Source organism: Notolabrus celidotus, chromosome 10, assembly GCF_009762535.1.
Source record: "Notolabrus celidotus isolate fNotCel1 chromosome 10, fNotCel1.pri, whole genome shotgun sequence".
Lineage (NCBI taxonomy): Eukaryota > Metazoa > Chordata > Actinopteri > Labriformes > Labridae > Notolabrus > Notolabrus celidotus.
The window spans coordinates 13,556,498-13,574,777 of NC_048281.1; the positions used below are offsets into that span (position 1 = coordinate 13,556,498).

Sequence of the window (18,280 nt, forward strand, 5' to 3'; positions counted from 1 at the left end):
AGCGCAATATGTCAGCGCCTTTCGAAGCAGTATATTGGCTTCAAGGCTCAGAATGGGCGTGAATGAAGTGGCGTTGTCCATTTTATATAAAGGCAACGGCCCCTATCATGACAAAATTTCAATAAAAAAACAGAGTGAATGTGTTTAGAGATCACTTCATACATGACAGGTAGGGATATGTCTGAAAGCTGTGCAGCTTTATCTTGGAGAAATTGAGTATGGTCGTATTTTTTTCCTCTCTCTCTCTTTCCAACACCAACTCGGTCGAGGCAGATGGCTGTCTAACATTAGTCTGGTTCTGCTGGATGTTTCTGCCTGTTAAAGGGAAGTTTTTCCATGCCGCTGTAACTTAAATACTGCGAGGTGCAATGCTCATGGTGGATTAAGATGAGATAAGACTGAGTCCTGTCCGTAAGAGGGGACTGGATCTTACTAATAATACAATATAGAGTGTGGTCTAGACCAGCTTTGTTTTTAAAGGCATCTTGAGATAACTTTGTTGGGATTTGGTGCTATACAAATAAAGATCGATTGATTGATTAAACTGTTCGAGTCTGTCTTACATTGACTGAGCAAGCATGTTTACTCCTGAAACATTCATCCCAGATCTCTTCTTTTTATCTCTTCATCCAACCCTTACCCCTCTGCCTGTTTTAAGTCTGGATGTGTTCAGTGGAGCTCTTGCATGTAGGATCTCATGTGAAACTAGAATTTGAGTGACTTCTGACTCAGGGCACCCATTAGAGTCAAAATAAATCCCTTCTGACAAGACCCCGGCAAAAACTGGGATGTACAGTGGAGCTCTGCCTTTGTGAAGCAGTATGACACCAAACAAGCAAAGCTGAGGAGAGGGCAAGGGCAGGCGAGAGAGAGATAAAGGGAGAGCAGGAACGCACAGGGAAGGAGAGGGAGCGAGCGAGGAGAGCATAAGGAAGGAGAAGAAAGAGAATCTTGCTGAAAGGAAGCATTTTTGTTGGATGGGAGAAAAACAACCATGGAAACTCCATCAGAAGAAAACCAAGAGCAGAGGCAGGACAAAAGAGGTACCAATGAACGCTCACAAAGAGCTGCTTCACTTCTTTCTTTCACTGCTTGTGTTTACTGGGGCTTTAACCTACTCCAGCCTGCCTGGTTTCACTCCACATAAGAGTTTGGTGTATTTCACTCCACAGGGATCATTTTAAAATATCAGTTCAGCACCCTTTTTCAGTGTTTGTATGCACCTATTTGTTGATATTCCTGTCCAGTCACTGCAGCTGTAAAGTAACCATCTTTGAGATGCGTCATGTGTTTCACTTGTGTTTGTTCTATGATATTATTAGTTAAAATGATGTCACTCCTGCAGCTGGAGCGACACTGTGAAGCTGCTGGTCATCATCATGCTACTGTCACTTTTAAGGACAATGAGCCTGCTGCAGAATCAACAGGACATCCATCAAACCTCAGGGTGCATCTCAGTGGTTCTTTCAGGAGGGATGAGCGGGGGTGAGGGTAGGGGGGCAGTGATGATTAATGAGGTGAATAAAGGGCTCGCAAGAACAAAGATAAATGATCCAGACACTACCCGTCACACAATTTGACAGTCACAAGGTGTGTGTACACTAAAAAGGGAAAGAGAGTGTCATTAACTTGCACTTCCCCTTCTTGTAGGTATCAGTAAGAATCATTGATTTCTAATCATGCTTTGATCTAGACATTACATTATTTTAGGTTACAAATTAAGCAATCATTTCCAAATGTATAGTTTATTTCATTGTCAAACTTCTTTGTTGAGTTCAACTGGTGATGATAGCCTCAATTTAATACAAATATCTCTATCATATGAAAAAGTAAACCAGATGAGTAGCTAAATGACTAGAGTTTATAGCATCAACCGAGATAGAGCCTCTTAATACATTACGGGAGCAGAAAGAGATTACAGCAAAGAAGGTTATAACATCTGCATTAGGGCCTGTATCCACCAACAGTGTTCATTTGTGCTGGTAACTCCATCAACATAAATGTCAGAGCGCTTCTTACCAGGGTTATTGTTGCTAGGTTGTGAAAGTTGTCCCAAGGGGCTTCCACTTCCTTTGGTAGTGACATTAAATCTGCTTTAATATCGTCGTTATTCAATGAAATGAAATGTCTAAATAATGGATAGAAGTTATGCTGTAGCATTAGCAGTCATTTGAGACCTGGAAATAATTCATTAGAAATAAGGAGCAGTTTAGTTTCTCCTCTGCCATTGTTGTTGACAAGTTGGTATTAAGAGTCCCGCCCCTTCTTGATTTTGATTCGCCATTGAAGGAGATGTGGAATTAATGGTTGTAGGAGTGTTCCAAAAGTTGAATGATTTTCAATTGAGAGTGCTGTAAGTGCAGCAATGACACAAAAAGCTGTCACTGAAGGCACTTTCTTGCTTAGCACGCTGAGCATGAAAAATGCTCAACTGTATTGGTTTTGCACTAAAAACAGGCACTGCCAGGAAAAAAAAACGTTTTTGGTGGACACAGGTCCTAAATTGTGTCAAATATGGCATCTTCGAGAATTTGGACGGTCAGGTGAAACTGAAAGACATTTTCTTCATATCAAAATTAGGGGATCAATTCTGGGAAATACCCTGTATAGCTTTTAAGATTCCATTAATTATATGTCGATCCAAGGTAAATACCAAAAGGCTTCAGAGTGATAACAAGTTCCAAGAAGCACTTGGCCATCAACCTTTGAAGCTGACACCAGTGCTAAACTCGTACTTTAAGACATATTTTTTTTATGTCTTTATGGTGGTATTAATTTAGAATAACAAAAGTTTTCATTGGAGCGTCTGTATTAGCAATTAGTTTTCTACTCTCCAGTGGAAACAGCAGGCTTGAATACTGTAATTTAACTATAGGCAACAGGCATTTACAGTCCTATCTTGATGAGGCCAGAAAAGTACGTTTACATTATCTTAGATTATTTATTGGATTTCCATCTTTTAAGTTTATAATCTCATTGTTGGACTTAACAGCTCTGACATCTCCAAGCTGTGCCCTGTTTAACAGAGAAGTGTTGGCTGATTAGGAACCTGTGGGCCTGTGAAACACCTTGAGATTCTGTGTGGGTTTTTGCCTTGACTCTCCCATCATTTACTCACCATCAAAAGCCTCATAATCACATGTTTACTCCTCTACTGTCCCCAAACACACAATTTATGAGCTATTACTGCCATCATTGCCTCTTATTGTCACTGAATACACACACACATCTCCCTTAGCTCTTTATGAGTGAGCCATAGTCAACAGCTATTAGCTGACAGAGGATAAGTTTCCGTTGTTAGAAAGGTAAACAATGAGAACACTTTCGATAAATTTGCCGGCTTAGATCTCCTTAGTCCCTCGAGAGCTGCCATTACTGCCATTATGGCATTTTTAAGTATCGCTCCTCTCAAAGTGGAGAGTGTGGAAAATGAGACTGTTTCTCATAAATGGTGCTTTGGCAACTCGCCCCACTGAAGCAAACAACAACAGTTTAGCATTAGCTGTAAACACACACATCTGTTTGCAATGAGGATTGATTTTTGATTAAAAGTGGATGGTGGTGCCGACGAGCTGGAAGCCAGTTTGGTGTGCAGGATTCAGAAATCAGAAGAAGAGTTGCCATGTCCTCATAATCATTGTGTGTCCAAGTGTGTTTATTTGTGTGTGGACTTAGTTTGTATATGACATGCATACTTTTGTTCTGTTGGTTTGATTATGTGGTGTTTAAAACTGTTTGTCTTGCGTGGGATTCTGCATAGAAGTGGGTGTGTCTGGTATTGACATAAAATTAAACACTGATTTAGAATATCTGCTTCTCACTGGATCACATCTGGTTGGTATTTCTCTGTGGATTTTTTCACTTTTCATAAAGGGTCTCAGCTGTTGGAAGAATTCATCTTTGCTGTGTTGACAGGTTGTGTTCACGTGAAGGGTGGAGGGTGGTGATGAAGCAACGCCAGCTGCTCGGGTTAGAGTGATAAGTCTCAGTTAAGCAAACTGCAGGGCCGTGATAAGCTATTTAGAGGACCAGGGGCAAAAAAATGAATTGACACTCCAAGTCCTAAAATATTGCAGCCTTGGTCAGTTGCCCAATGCTTCTAAACATGACATTGTAGGTTCCCCTGAAGTGTCATTTTGGGATGCTTTCCTCTAGCTTAATGTTTCATTGTGGTGTTGACTTCAGGTGATGTAGTGCAAAATGGACTTGGAGTGGTTGTAGGCAATGGACTGGCCAGGCAAACATTGACTTTCTTTCAGATGACCAGGGTTTGATTCTAAGTAGGGATGCACCGATCCGATCCTGGTATCGGATATCGGCCAGATCGGACTCAAAAAGGTAGATCGGATATCGGTGACAAGGGGCCAATATATAGTGCCGATCCATATGACAGATCTATTCATCTCAGTTCTATGCTTTTCTGTGTTTACAACAGCCATGTGCGTCTCCTACGTCATCAGCACCGGCCGGTCTTGATTTTTGCCCAGCAGAGCATGATGGAAGAATACTACAGAGACTCTGCAGTTTAGGTGCATGTCACGCTTCTTTTGCTAACAACTCCGCCAGAAACCTGCAACATATGGAGCGGTAATGTTTCAACGGATCGGCTAGTATCGGTATCGGCAGGTATCAAAGTCCAGGTATCGGTATCTGGACCTAAAAAGTAGGATCGGTGCATCCCTAATTCTAATTCTAAGGTGAAACAAAACTGACTGTTTCATAACACACAATACTTTTTCTGAAGTACAAAAGTTAGTTGGTTCATTTAAGGTGTGTTTGATACCTAATAGTAATGTAATCAGCAAATGTATGTATGTACTTATATAGGCCCCTCTATGATCAGGCTTGAAAATAACAGTTGACACACAGCGGACATGGCAATTTTGGGTTCTGTACCTCTAGGTCCAGCACTTTGTAAGGCACTAGATTAAAATCCACCTTTGTTTTCTTGGTGGTCAAGCTGTGCCTCTATGTGTTTGACTATCTATGATTCAGTATGCCAGCTTGTCTGCATCTCATGTCTCCTTTAATGAGACATTTCATTCACACATTGGATGATTTTGAGTTGCTTTGACAAACAGGATCCCCCTGGAGAGTGAAGTGGCTGCTGCAGCTCTTAATGGCTGAGCTATGTGCTGTGCTGGAGGCGCACACAGGATGGAGCTCAGCGGTGGGCTTGTCTTGGGCCTGGAGCCTGCAGGGCCGGAAGAGCAGAACCGTGGTTCACTGCCGCTGTGAATGGCCCCTGAGAGTCCAGTGTGATGGACAGTCTGGGGCAGCACACACTGCTTCTTTGTATCAAGACTTCTTGGACTCTCTCTGTGTCTCTATTTTCTCCTCGTGATCCCACTGTGTCATTACAAACAGTCGCTAACTTGTCTGTGTTTCCCTCTTTCTGTCTTTATATTTCATTCTCCCTCTTCTCCCCTCATTCATGTAATGCAGCAGTGAGTTGGAGAGGCTTGAAGTGGTTAGAGGTCTAACCAGGAGTATTACTCAGGGAGCATGTGAATGTCATCAGAGGGGAAAAAAGTCCAACGTGATTCTCATTTATGGTCCTCCACTCAGAACAAGGCAGCAGGATCCATTTAGTACAAGCGTGTTGTTTAGAGTGTCTTCACTGTTATCCCCTGTGGAGGAGGATGATTTCAGCTGAAGTCTGACCTGCAATATCCTGTGTGCTATGAAATCCCACGTAGTGCACTCAAAGAAAACAATCTGTACTTTGCTGTGTGGTAGATTTACTGACACTGGCTGGCTCACTTGTAACCCTTAAATACACATTACAACATCTTCTGTGAAATTGGTGTTATCCTTCAGTCTATGTAATTAATCTTTGAACCAGACTTTATCATTTAAACAATGGCAATGTAAAGTATTTATCTATGTTGCAAAGGGGCCATGCACAATAAATGTTGCATTAACCACAGTCAGCGCAAAGCACATTTTCATCTGCAGTCCCTACCCATTCAAGAAGGGACGCTATGAAGTGATTCATTTCCCGTTCGTTTTTTTTTTATTTATTTAAAAATAAATTTCTTTAGCACAGCTAAACAAAAAGTCCTAGAGTCTGCGGGAAATCAGTTTTTAAAGTATGACTAACATTAGCAGAGCCAGCACAACTGGCCTTCAGTCCTCCTTGCAGGTTAGCTTCAACATGCCTGTGCTGATTAAGCACTGCTCTGGTCGAGTGGTTTAGGCCAGTTTAACCAGACTTGGCCTATTTAGAACTTTTTAGACAATTTGGGACTACAACAATAAAAGAAAAATTAAAGCTGCAAGCAGCGACGAACAGGCCCTTGCACACCTGCAACCACCGCCTCATGAGAGCCACCACCTCATGTGAGCCACCACCTCATGTGAGCCAGATAAATCCCAAGATTTAAATTATGCTTAAACTCATCCCGCAGCCTTTTCTCTCTCAAAAAAGGAGTGAAAATGTAAAAGTTGCTAGCGCTAAATTACAATTAAACACAAGGATGAGGATGTTATGCTAATGATGCACACAGTATATCAAAGACACTTCACTAACTCTCACAAAGACATTCCTGCTTTGAACTATAAACTTAATGAGACGGATCGTATTTTGGTGCAGACTTCTGTCCACATAGCTCTTTATACAGGACTGCCTAAAAGTCCTGTTGATCTTTGAAGTCCTGTCTGTCTCCTCTCACGTCTAATACCACGACTAAGGCTTACACAGAGGCTCTTTGTGAACAGAGACATATTCTTGAGGTTGTTAATACTTGAACCTTGTCAGCGGGTCTGTCGTTGTGCCAGTGTTTTTCCAGTCATCCAGAACAGTGTTATACTAACCTGCCAACATGTCTGAACCAGCTGTGAAAATACCACCGTGGATTTATTGGGTTATTAAGCATAACAACCAGAGTGACACAAGGTTTCTCCATTGAGGGGTTCGACTCAGTGTGGACGGATTGATGCTTCAAAAGCAAACCACTCCTGCAGGATGGACACTAATCAAACAGATGGCTTATCGATCAGATTGGTGGCTTTCAAACATAATGTATGTTTGTGCCGCAAGTTAGATGAGCATGGCAGCAGCAGGCTTGTGTGTCTGACCTTCATGATGGGCTCCAGGGGAGAAGAGTTTCATGGTCAATGTGAGATTTAAAAATATTTGAGGCATTTCATACATTCAGTATGGCCTCCCCTAGAGACAAGTTTGTTCTGATGGCTTTAGACTGATTTTTTTTCCCTACATCACATCAAGTCAAATTTAGACAATCAAGGCAGACTGGCTGTCATGATGATATCATGGCATCCAGCACTGAGCTGTCAGATTTAGACAGCTGATTTAATGGGAAAAGTGACATAATTTGAGGCAGGGTTTGAAATCAAAAGACATAATAAGTGAAGCAGCCGTGCTTATTTTGTCTATGACATGTCACACTTTATTGCAGTCAAATTAGTTCATAGTTAACCAGTGTGACTGTTGTTATTGCTCCCTTATTAGGAACACATTGGATCTGGAAGCAGGGATAAACACCTTAGCGCACTTTTCATATAGAAACATCTCTTCAGGAGGTTGAACCCTGAGAGCGAGTTGATTTTGATAAAGATATAGCCTGCTACTGGATCATAACTTCCTGACAGTGTCATCCACTGCAAGGGTCCTTTTAAACGGACTGTATTTACTTTCCATCTGGGCTCAATATCCTGTGGAGCTCTGAGCTCTGACTCCCAGCTGCCCACTCACCCTCCCCTTCGTGCTCATCAGAGAAATGTGGGCTGTGGTAGAAGTTAGCGACTCTGCTGTGGGCACATTCATGGAGTTGTGGTGAGCATGCTGCTATGGCAACTCCTATTCAACCAGCATGGGACAAAAATGTTTTTATCTCCCTGTACTACACAAACAGACAGGATGAAGCGTTTGACTACTAAAGTGTTGGCCGGCAGAAGCTGTATTTCAGTTTAATTTGCTTTGTCAGAGAACAAACACAGATGCACTTTTAAGATTCCAACCTTGAGAAAAAGTCAAGCAAGTAGAAAATAAGTTTTGGGTTGTTTCCTTCAAAGGAAACATACATTTATGATTAACTTTATTAGGCTTTAACCGTACCAAATGTATTTTCCTTAGCATTTCATTTCATGCTTAACCTATTGGCCTCTACTGACCCTGGTATCTCATAACTACATGACAACAGCAAAACATCACAAAAGGTCTCTTATTGCTGTTCTAATGGAACAAATTGTGTACAGATTTTCATTTGTCTGATCATTTATACCACATTGGAATTGCACCATGTTTTTCCTATTAAGTCGAGTCTGCCTGGGTAACAATGATTCCATTACTGTGAGAGGGTTTGTGCACTTTTTTTAAAGCCAGACCCATAGACGCAACATTTTCAACAGGACTTCGGGACTTAAATTTTAAATCATTGATGTTTGGGCCAGTTGGCAGTAGTGCAGTTAGCTTATCATTTAGTTGTTAATGTTGGCTGGGCAGCATTAACATTCTGAAGATCATGTTATGTGCACCACTAATAGGTAAAATGTACACATGGACTTTATAAGGGAAATGGACGTAGCTCCTTGGTTGGAGAAGTTAGGCCAACCGGTAAGTGCCTAAAACCTTCATTCTTTCTAATGACCAGCAAGAGTGACTGCATTGGTTCATGGTTAGGTCTCATTAGATGGAAACCAAAAAAACATCACTGAGCTTCTCATTTGATACATCCATCCATCCATCCATCCATCATCTATACAGCTCATTCCACTCAGGGTCACAGAGGATTGGTGGAGCAAATCCCAACTGGCATTGGGCGAGAGGCAGGGTACATGCTGAATGGTTTGCCAGTCAATTACAGGGCTAACGCATAGAGACAGCAGGTCATTGGGATTTACCAATTAACCCAACAAGCATGTCTGTGGACTGGGGTTTGCCCAGTTGATTCATCACCTTAATAAATATTCTGCCGTTGAGTATGCAGCCTCAATGACTGATCCCAAGTGTTCTTTATTACAGCAAAGTTCTCATTATGTGAGCTTTGGTCCAATTTGTGAACTGGAAGACAGAGTAGGCTTTACAGTGCAGCTGGTGTTATGAATAAGTCTCTACCATGGGACCTGTCACCTAGGTCAGAGATGCAATAACAATAACAATACACAACAATGTGTATCATCCATGTAGATAGTTATTTCAAGTTAAGGTAGCAAAAGCCAAACTCAAGGTTTAACACGTGGCTCACAGACTGATTGGTTACTTCCACTTCTATTATACAATCTAGTCCAACTCTGACTCACCATCTTACTCTGTTTCTGTCCCTTCGAAGTCCTTAGAGAGTCCTTTTTTGCTGCTAGCAGAGTTCAGCTTGCTAGTTGCTAACTTTGGAAATATTTCTGTTTGCCTCAAACCAAGGGTTTATTAAAGGTATTTTACCATATATAACTTAAAAACAGAAACATTGCTGTTCCTGTAACCAAAATAATTAACTGAAAGACATTGAAATGCCCTGTAGAGTTGTGGGAAATTTGCATAGTTCCCTGTGCATGTAGTTCCAGTAGTTCCTCTGTCACATTCAAATAATTTGATCCCCATTTAATAAAAGTTATTGATGAAAGGTGCTTTACTTGCTTTAGTTGCAGTGTGACATGAAGCTGATGTAAGGGCTTAAACCAGCTATTGACCTGCGTATCCTGTGACCTTACAACATCCTGTCAGACACATGTGGACCTGATTGGAAGCACGCTGTGGTTAGTTTGCAAAGCAACCACAGACAGTGCATTGTGATGACGGCCTTTGTTTCATATGACATAGCAACACATTGGATGAGGTAGATCCATCTGGGTCACTTCATTCCCTCTCTTTGAGTAGCCATTGATTTCCATTCCAGCTTGGCAGGCAGACATCCAAAGCTTTGACCTGCTGGATGGCCATTAGCGCCCTGTGAGAGTAGTGATGAATTGTCAGATGAAACATTATAGGGAGTGAAGGCTGTGAAACCTCAGAGTCCTCAAACACAACATTGTACTATTTCTGCTCATACTCTTGATTGTAGAAGTCTCAAAAAGGAAGCATGCTGCATCAAGCGTGACCACAGAGGAATTATTTGAACTTTATTTTGAACAGGCTTGTCTGTGTTCCTGTCTGTGTTCCTTTGCAGCAGTGAGACTTTTCTTCCTTAGATCTCACGCCATTATTGCAGACTGATGATGTGCACAAGTGGACCCTCCTGAAAACCATAACCACTGAAAAGGAAAAAATCAACATAAAATGTGATGCTGAGGACTGAAAATCCCCCCCTGAAAATGCCCTAAACTAGCTTCCAACACAAGATACAAGCAACACTTCTACATTCAACGATTTGATCCAACAGAGGGAAAAGATTATCCTTAAACTCTTCAGTCAATGCAGTTTTCTAACTAAACTACCGACTTCCTGGACCCCGAAGTTTTCCAATGTTTCTGCTTCATAATGATGCATCATGCATACATGCCTGTATCCATTTTTGTCTTCTTAAGGGCTCAATTTTCCTGCTGGATGCTCATAAAACTGATGTTATTTTTTTTTCTTTTAAACTCACTGGAAGTGCACCTTAGTGGCAACCTTGCACGTTGAAAAGTGAAGCTAATGCAGAGGTGCCTGTGGTTCCTCTAGTGACCACTTGCCTTGCTGCAACAGCCAAGAAATTTCCATAGACACCGATGTTAAAATGCCTGTTTTTATTGCAACATTAAACATCAAGTCACTGCCCAGTTCAAACAATGCTTTTGGTTTATGTAGCTCATTCCTCTATTAATATTCACTGCAAAGGAAGTAAATACCTTGATGACACATTCGTTAAGATTATACAAAAGATAGGAGATGCATTTTTGCATATTTGGGGGCGTGGATGGGTTGACTGGGTCAGCATTTCCAATATGGCGACCCATCGTTCTTACTCCTGAGATCACTTCCTGCTTTTCAAATAAAACAGAATCCCCTTTGTGGAATTAGGGGCTTATTTTCAGCTAGAATTTATAAAAAGGCTACAATGACACTTGTTTGTTCTTTTCTCCCACAGGGTGCTTCGAGTGCTGCATCAAATGTTTAGGTGGGGTGCCATATGCGTCTCTGGTGGCCACCATCCTCTGCTTCTCTGGGGTCGCCCTGTTCTGTGGATGCGGCCATGTTGCTCTCACCGGCACGGTGACTATCCTGGAGACGCACTTCTCCAAAGTGACCAGTGATCACGCCATGCTTACCGACATGTGAGTGTTCATTACAGCATCATGATGAAGTCTGTGATCATGAAAACATTGTGTCTTTACCGTCCCTGTCCTCTTGGTCTCACAGTGAAGATGACTCATTATACAAAAACTAACAATAAAAAGAGGCCTCAATGTAAGATAAATACCATTTCAGTGAGGTTGACTTTATGGAGGCTATTTTTAGCTGATATGTTCACTTTATCTTGGAAAACAGTCCTAATATGGGCCTTTGTTTTTTGCAGTGCATCCATTAGCACGGACAATAAAAGAGGGATGACAGAGACAGGGCTGCACATATGTTTTATGTTGGAGGAGATTTGGAGTGCTCTGTTTAATTTAAGATGTCTACAGGGGCAGTCTGTCTCTTGGCCGATGATTTCCAGAGACAAGCATCACCTGTTAGCTCCACATTTGGACTTGGAGTCTCTCCTCAGGTCTTAGAAAAGCTGGAACACAGTTTCATTCATCTGTTCATGATTAAACAGAAAACACCGGTTACTCATGTTTAAAGATTGCATGCAAAAAAATATAATTACAAGCAGCTATTTTCCACATGGTCATGCTATGTCTTTACCTGACATTTTTAGTGCAGTCTCTGCAGGTGTTGCACTTAAGGGCATAACAATATGTTAGCACGACAGCTACGCTCATATGTGTGACATTGCTCTTTAACAGAATACAGCTGATGCAGTATGTCATCTACGGCATCGCTTCATTTTTCTTCCTGTACGGGATCATTCTCCTGGCTGAAGGTTTCTACACTACCAGTGCCGTCAAGGAACTGCACAGCGAGTTCAAGACCACCATCTGTGGACGCTGCATCAGTGGAATGGTATGTTAACACAACAGCAGAGCCAGTATTTTAAACACAGAGCACTTAAATGTTCAAAGATATCAAATAAAAAGAATGAGAAATGTCTGATTGTGCTCTTTTGTTAGCTAACGATGTTAACGTGTAATCTGTGCGTCCTCAGTTTGTGTTCCTCACATACATCCTGGGCGTGGCCTGGCTTGGTGTGTTCGGTTTCTCTGCTGTGCCGGTCTTCCTCTTCTACAACATGTGGTCCACCTGTGCCACCATGAAGTCCCCCATGGCTAACATCACTAGCATTGATTCCATCTGTGTGGATGTTCGTCAGTATGGTATGTGAAATGCACACTCTATCTGAGAATACGCCTCATTCGGCATCATTTGTATCCAATCAGCAATTTGTTTTCCCATGTGCACACATGAATTTTGGTTTAAATTATGGGTTGTAAATCCTGGAAACCCTCCTGCATACTCTATATAAACATAAACATAATGTTGGTGGATTATAAGGGAAAAGATGGCTGCAAATCCATGCGATAAAGACTCTTCTGTCTTGGATTATGCAGGTTTTGGATTGGGTGTTTTTAAAAGTCTGAACCAACTTAATTGTTGGATTTTCCATAAGCTCAGTTAATAAAGCTTACAGATATGAAATTATTGCCATCATAAGGGGATGTTCTGTCACACATGACAGACGTTAACTCATGATGCCTTAACTGATCCTAATGACTACAATTGAGTCAGTGACATCTTTTTAATCTCTTCTTAAGACCCATTTTTACAGAATTGGTTTTATGTGACTTCATCCTTTTAAACACTTTTAACTGTATTCATATTTTCTTTATTTTACATCTAACTAATTAATTTTTATAATTTTATTTGAAACTTTTATTTGATTATTTATTGTTTTATTATTTATTTTTTCATTTATTATTTTAATGTCCTTGATCTATCCTTTTCCATTTTCTATTTTCTCTGATGTGATGTCATCTTCTTAAAAACTTTTTGTCCTTTTAATGCTTTTATTTACCTATCTGTTTTTTATTTATTTATTTTTCATTTATTTATTTTCCATTTATTTATTTTCCTCTGACAATGATGTATTGGTCTACTACATCACCCCTTTATTCTGTATAATTTGCATTTATTCTTGCAAATCTTTTGCATTGTATTTTGTTTTTGCATAGCATGGCAGGATTCAGATGGCACTATTGATGTTTCTGTTGTTGTAGTTATTGTTGTTATTATTATTGGTGAAGTGCCCCTTTAAATCTTGGTTTTTGAAATTTTTAACAAGTTTAAAAATAAAAAGTCAGGTGCTATGCTCAGGCAACATCAACTCATTAAGCTCAGTAGTTTCTGATATATGTGATGTTTACTTACTCAGTGCAGAGAACATGAATGAAAAACCTTTGAATTTTCATGCTGCAGGAATCATCCCATGGAACGCCACACCAGGCAAGGCCTGCGGAACTACGCTAGGCGATATCTGCAACACCAATGAGGTAGGAGATTTTCTAACTACTCAAAAGTCATGCACCCACATCCAAGAGGAGAGAGGAGGAGCAGGGCATGGAAATCCCTTTTCTTAACTGAAAAGTACTGACTGTTGCTCGTCCTTTTTCCAGTTCTACCTGTCTTATCACCTGTACATCGTAGCGTGCGCTGGCGCAGGAGCCACCGTGATCGCTCTGGTAAGCCTCCCTCCACTCTCTCTCCATCCTCTCCATTTAGTCCATCTCTGCACGGTTTGTATCAGCTGATCATGAGTCAAGTGCTCCTCTTTTCATGCCCATATGGTTTATGTAACCATACCGAGGAAGACTACTCTTCTTCAACTCCAATTCCATTTGCTCCTTTACCATCTGCTAAGACGCACACGGCCCTGTTTTGATTCTAAGAGGGGTGGACGAGGGTGTAGTTTGGGCTTGATTTGTCATGTGTAATAGAATATGAGTCACTGGAAATGTATTGGTCACGTTACTAACTGGTTAAAGAACACATGACGAAGAGGTCACCGGCATGTTCTCTTACAACCTTCTCTGTTCTCTTCCACCAGCTGATCTACATGATGGCTACCACTTATAACTTTGCTGTTTTGAAGTTTAAGAGTCGAGAAGACTGCTGCACTAAGTTTTAAACTGTTCTGAAAGGCGCAGTACTACATTTGAGGCTGCACTGAGTAGAGACAGTTTTCCACTGACAACAAATGAACTAAAAAAAATGAGAATAGAAAAAAAATCAACATCTCTTGATTAGTGTAAATAGCTGATTGTATGCTTCCTTTAGCATTTGGTATCCAGGGATATTGCTTGACTGATGAAACTTGTCTACAGATTTCAGGGGGGTGGTGTTTGGTTTGTTCTGCTTTCCTTCACTCTCACTTAAAGAAATGCGTCACCATCAGATTTAGTACAAATGTGCACTGCTACAAGTCCTCAACAGTGTTATTTATATTCAAAACGTGTAAGGCAGATTTTGGCGTGCACAAAAGCATAAACTGCATGAGTTTTCAGGTTAAAAAAATCAGTATTAAGGCATGCAGTATTTCAACCTACATAACTGGACGAGCATCAGTTTACTGCAGCTGAAATGCGATTTTGTACTCAACATAATAATATGATTCTTGAGAACAATTTAAAGTCTGATCAAGCAAAAATAAGCCCCTAGATGTGCAGTATTACACTCTACAATGAGTCCATGTGGACATCTGATGATAAAGATGTTCCCAGGCCTTACATTTTCATTGCCACATTAGCAGTTTTGGTGCAAATGACTTCTAGACATTTGTAAAAAAAAAAAAAAAAAAAGGATTAGGTACAGCGGCTAAGTGCCTTGACCTTCTATTCCTATCTTCTTAGCCTTACATTTTGATGCACACCCATAAAGCCACAAAGTGTTACAACAATATTCAGTATTATACAGAAATTAGATTAGCTAAACTAAACGCCTTCATCAGCACTGTTTTATTCTGATGAGTATTACGGAAAGCAGTGGGTTTAATTGTAGATTTCAGAGTAACTGCACAGCACGCTATAAAGGGTTAGGCCAGTATGAGGGCTCTACTTCTGCATGAGGCCTTGAGGCTCACTTTAATTCATGTATATTATAAAAAAAAACAAGACCTTCTCCTATTTTAGTGTAGATTAAATGTATTTTTTCTATATTGGCCGATGCTGGTATAGCCTCAGCTATGAAGTTGTTTTGTTTCATACATTTTCCTTTTATTCTCTCTCAAAGTGCCGTTAAAGAGCCATTTGTTGTTATCTTAACACTGAGCCTGCATGCTTACATTTTTCAGATTCTCTGATCTGTGTAGACTTACTTATACTCCATATTACATATATTTAATTCTCCTTCTAAGTTTTTCAAGACTGTAGCTTTTACTTTCTTTATAAAATAAACAATCTTTGTTTACAAAATTACCCTACTTGGTCTATTTCTTGTAAATCCTGCACCAGTATATACCGCAGAATGGGAGAGGGTCAGATTCATAAAATCGCCTGCTTTGCACTAACCACAAGCTTTTACTGCTGCTCAAAACTTACACGCATGACCTCTGGCTTTTCTTCCTTTTTATTCTCATGCCTTCAAAAGTGTCATTTCTGTAGTATTATGCACAAACAATGTAGCTTAACTCCAGTATTACTTATTGTAACAGTAATGTTACAATATTTGTTACCTTTGGTTGAAATCTTAACTTTATGTTTGTTTACTACGTACGTACTGTAGCTCTGACTCCTGTAGCTTGCTTTGCATCTCTGACATGCTCACCGGCCATCCACCTCACCCTTCTCTTCCAGATCCACTTCCTCATGATTCTCTCAGCAAACTGGGCCTACCTTAAGGACGCCAGTCACATGCATGCCTACCAAGACATCAAAATGAAGGAAGAGCGGGAGCTGCAGGACATCACGTCTCGCTCAAAGGAATGCCTCAATTCCTACACATAAGGATAAAATACGCTCACACACACAAACACGCACGCACATATACATGTAAGAAAAAGAAACACACACACACTCACGCAGACACTGTGGCCAAACACTGCCGGCCCACTTTGGACCAAGACAACACTCAGCTAAATAACCTGCCACCTGCCTTGACGCTGTGCAGTACTAACCAGGCTCCTAACAAACTAATGCATCACTGTTGCTTCCTGCGCTAACTTGGGGCTGCTTCTGAAAATTTCATTTACGCCATTTTTTATTTTCTTTTATTATGAAGGGAAAGAATTGTTTTGAATTGTGATGTTCAAGTAGTGTTTGGTTTTCTCTGACCTTGTTGTAGCCAGTGAAGCTTGAGACATTGCACTATTCTTACATAACAATGGCACGTTTGTTTTACAGTGTTACTCTGTCTTTCTTTTGAGGTGTGATGGACAGATTTCAACAAAGGGAATTTCACATCTTGTTTTCATTTTTATCCAAATGCAGATGAATATTAAGCTACATAAAAGGCCTTATATACAACCGGAGTAAGTAGTCAGTCAATGCTAGATCAGTTTGGCACTGACGCATCATTTTTTGTTTAAAGCTCCTGTGAGGAACTTTCAGTTTGTTGATTTTGGTTCCCCCTGTGGACAAATCGTTACCTCTTGCTTCGATGTTGATCTTATTCTGTACATGAAGAAATCTCCTGCTCTTTTAGCAGTCAGTAGAATCACTTCATTGCAAAGAAGTGATTCATCTTTCTGCTGATGGTCTTGTTTGCTTTTGTAGCTCATACAAAGGCATCCTTGTTCATTTCAGACTGTTTCATAACCAGCTGAAAATTTCTCACAAGAGCTTTAAGACAGCGGAAAAATAATTCGGAGCTTTAACTTTGCAGGAAGTGGAAAAGTTCAAAATAGAAACCCAGTTCAAGTATCTTAATCTTAGTGATTATTCACTTTTTTAATTGGTTACACTCATTGTACAACTCCTTTAAAGTCACTCAGATCAGTCATGGCCTACATCAACACTACCTCAGATGTGCACAAGAGCCTGTGAACCAATATAAAGAGGAACAAAACACTTCAGTGTTACATTTACGGTTTAGAAATCACATATTGGCCGTCAAAACATGCCTCAGGTGCATATTTTGTACTAATGTCACTGCAAATAAATCAATCCCACATTGACCACAGTATCATACAATTCAAAATGTTCAGCACAATGCCATAAGACTAGCTTGCTTAAAGCAGGCTGCTGCCAATAATGAGAAGAAGGTATTTGATATCATAAAAGTTTGATCTATGGGTAATCATATGTGCAAATGATGAAAAGCTCTCTAGAATCATATTTGATTTAAATGCACTTGATCTCGGAAATCTCTGTAAAACATGTTAGGGAGTCCCATATGCTAAGGTACTATGGAAATCAAGAGCTAAAGAACGTTAAGCATGAAAAATGCTAACTTGTTATAAGTTTCTTACTTTTAAGATACACCACCTAATTTTTTGATAATTGCACCTGTTTTTATGTGCAATTATAATGCTGAAATAATTACTCATGTAATCTTTCATCACTAGTTGAGTTACAGGGATAACGTGATGTTTCTTTGTGGCATGAAGACAACTGTTTCTGCAGAGACGCGTGATGTACAGTCATGTATGCTGACATCAGTAGTAGGCAGTGTTTGCCTGTTTCCTTTTTTTTTTTCTAACTGAATTCAGATTAATCCTTTGTGTTTAGCGGTTTAGTTCTAGTCCTTTTTTTTCTAGCTTCTTTTATCCAAGTCAGAACTATAAGAGTCTAATGTTGTTTCGTTGCCTGATAGTAAACCTGTATTTTCTATGAATGTCAAGGGCTTCCTCTTAAAATACTGATTCCTAACTTTTAATTAGCTGCAACAACAGTCATTCAAAAAGATACGTACGCGGCAATCTGAGTGGTCAATTTAGCCAAAGTATGAATGCCACAGCACTCTACAAAGTGTTCCACACAACATCTGGGAAATGTTGTAAGTATAAACCCTGCATTGTTCTCTGTAGGTTAAATAGCCACTGAAGTCATTGAGGGAGATCCCATCTTTGACAATGACGTTTTGTTGAATGAACCAAAAAGTAAGAGTAAAGGCTACCTAATAATCACCAGGAGGACAACAATCTAGCATCCTGTCTGACTGGAAACCCCTTTATGACATTATTCAACTGGCCTGTTGACTGTTTTTATGAAAATAAAAAATGGAACAAACTTCTTTTTGTTGTGTGATTTTATTTATTTATTGTCGGACGACCTAATTACAAAAGATACAATTTGGTTTATACATTTCAAG

The 18,280-nt window shown here is 40.2% G+C and overlaps 1 protein-coding gene across 4 annotated transcripts in view; it reads left to right on the forward strand.

The window, feature by feature from the left end:
- The window catches only part of gpm6bb (glycoprotein M6Bb), a 37,079-nt gene extending 18,881 nt beyond the window's left edge, over nt 1-18,198 (forward strand). For 2 of the 4 annotated variants that reach the window (XM_034693363.1, XM_034693362.1), the window contains 6 exons: nt 11,025-11,211; nt 11,887-12,043; nt 12,186-12,354; nt 13,454-13,527; nt 13,651-13,716; nt 15,826-18,198. In XM_034693363.1, coding sequence (XP_034549254.1) covers nt 11,025-11,211; nt 11,887-12,043; nt 12,186-12,354; nt 13,454-13,527; nt 13,651-13,716; nt 15,826-15,975 — 803 coding nt within the window. In that variant the 3' untranslated portion in view covers nt 15,976-18,198. Of the gene's footprint in view, nt 1-11,024; nt 11,212-11,886; nt 12,044-12,185; nt 12,355-13,453; nt 13,528-13,650; nt 13,717-14,081 lie in introns of all 4 variants that reach the window. The other 2 variants (XM_034693364.1, XM_034693365.1) reach the window with 2 other exon arrangements.
- The last annotated feature ends 82 nt before the right edge of the window (nt 18,199-18,280 follow it).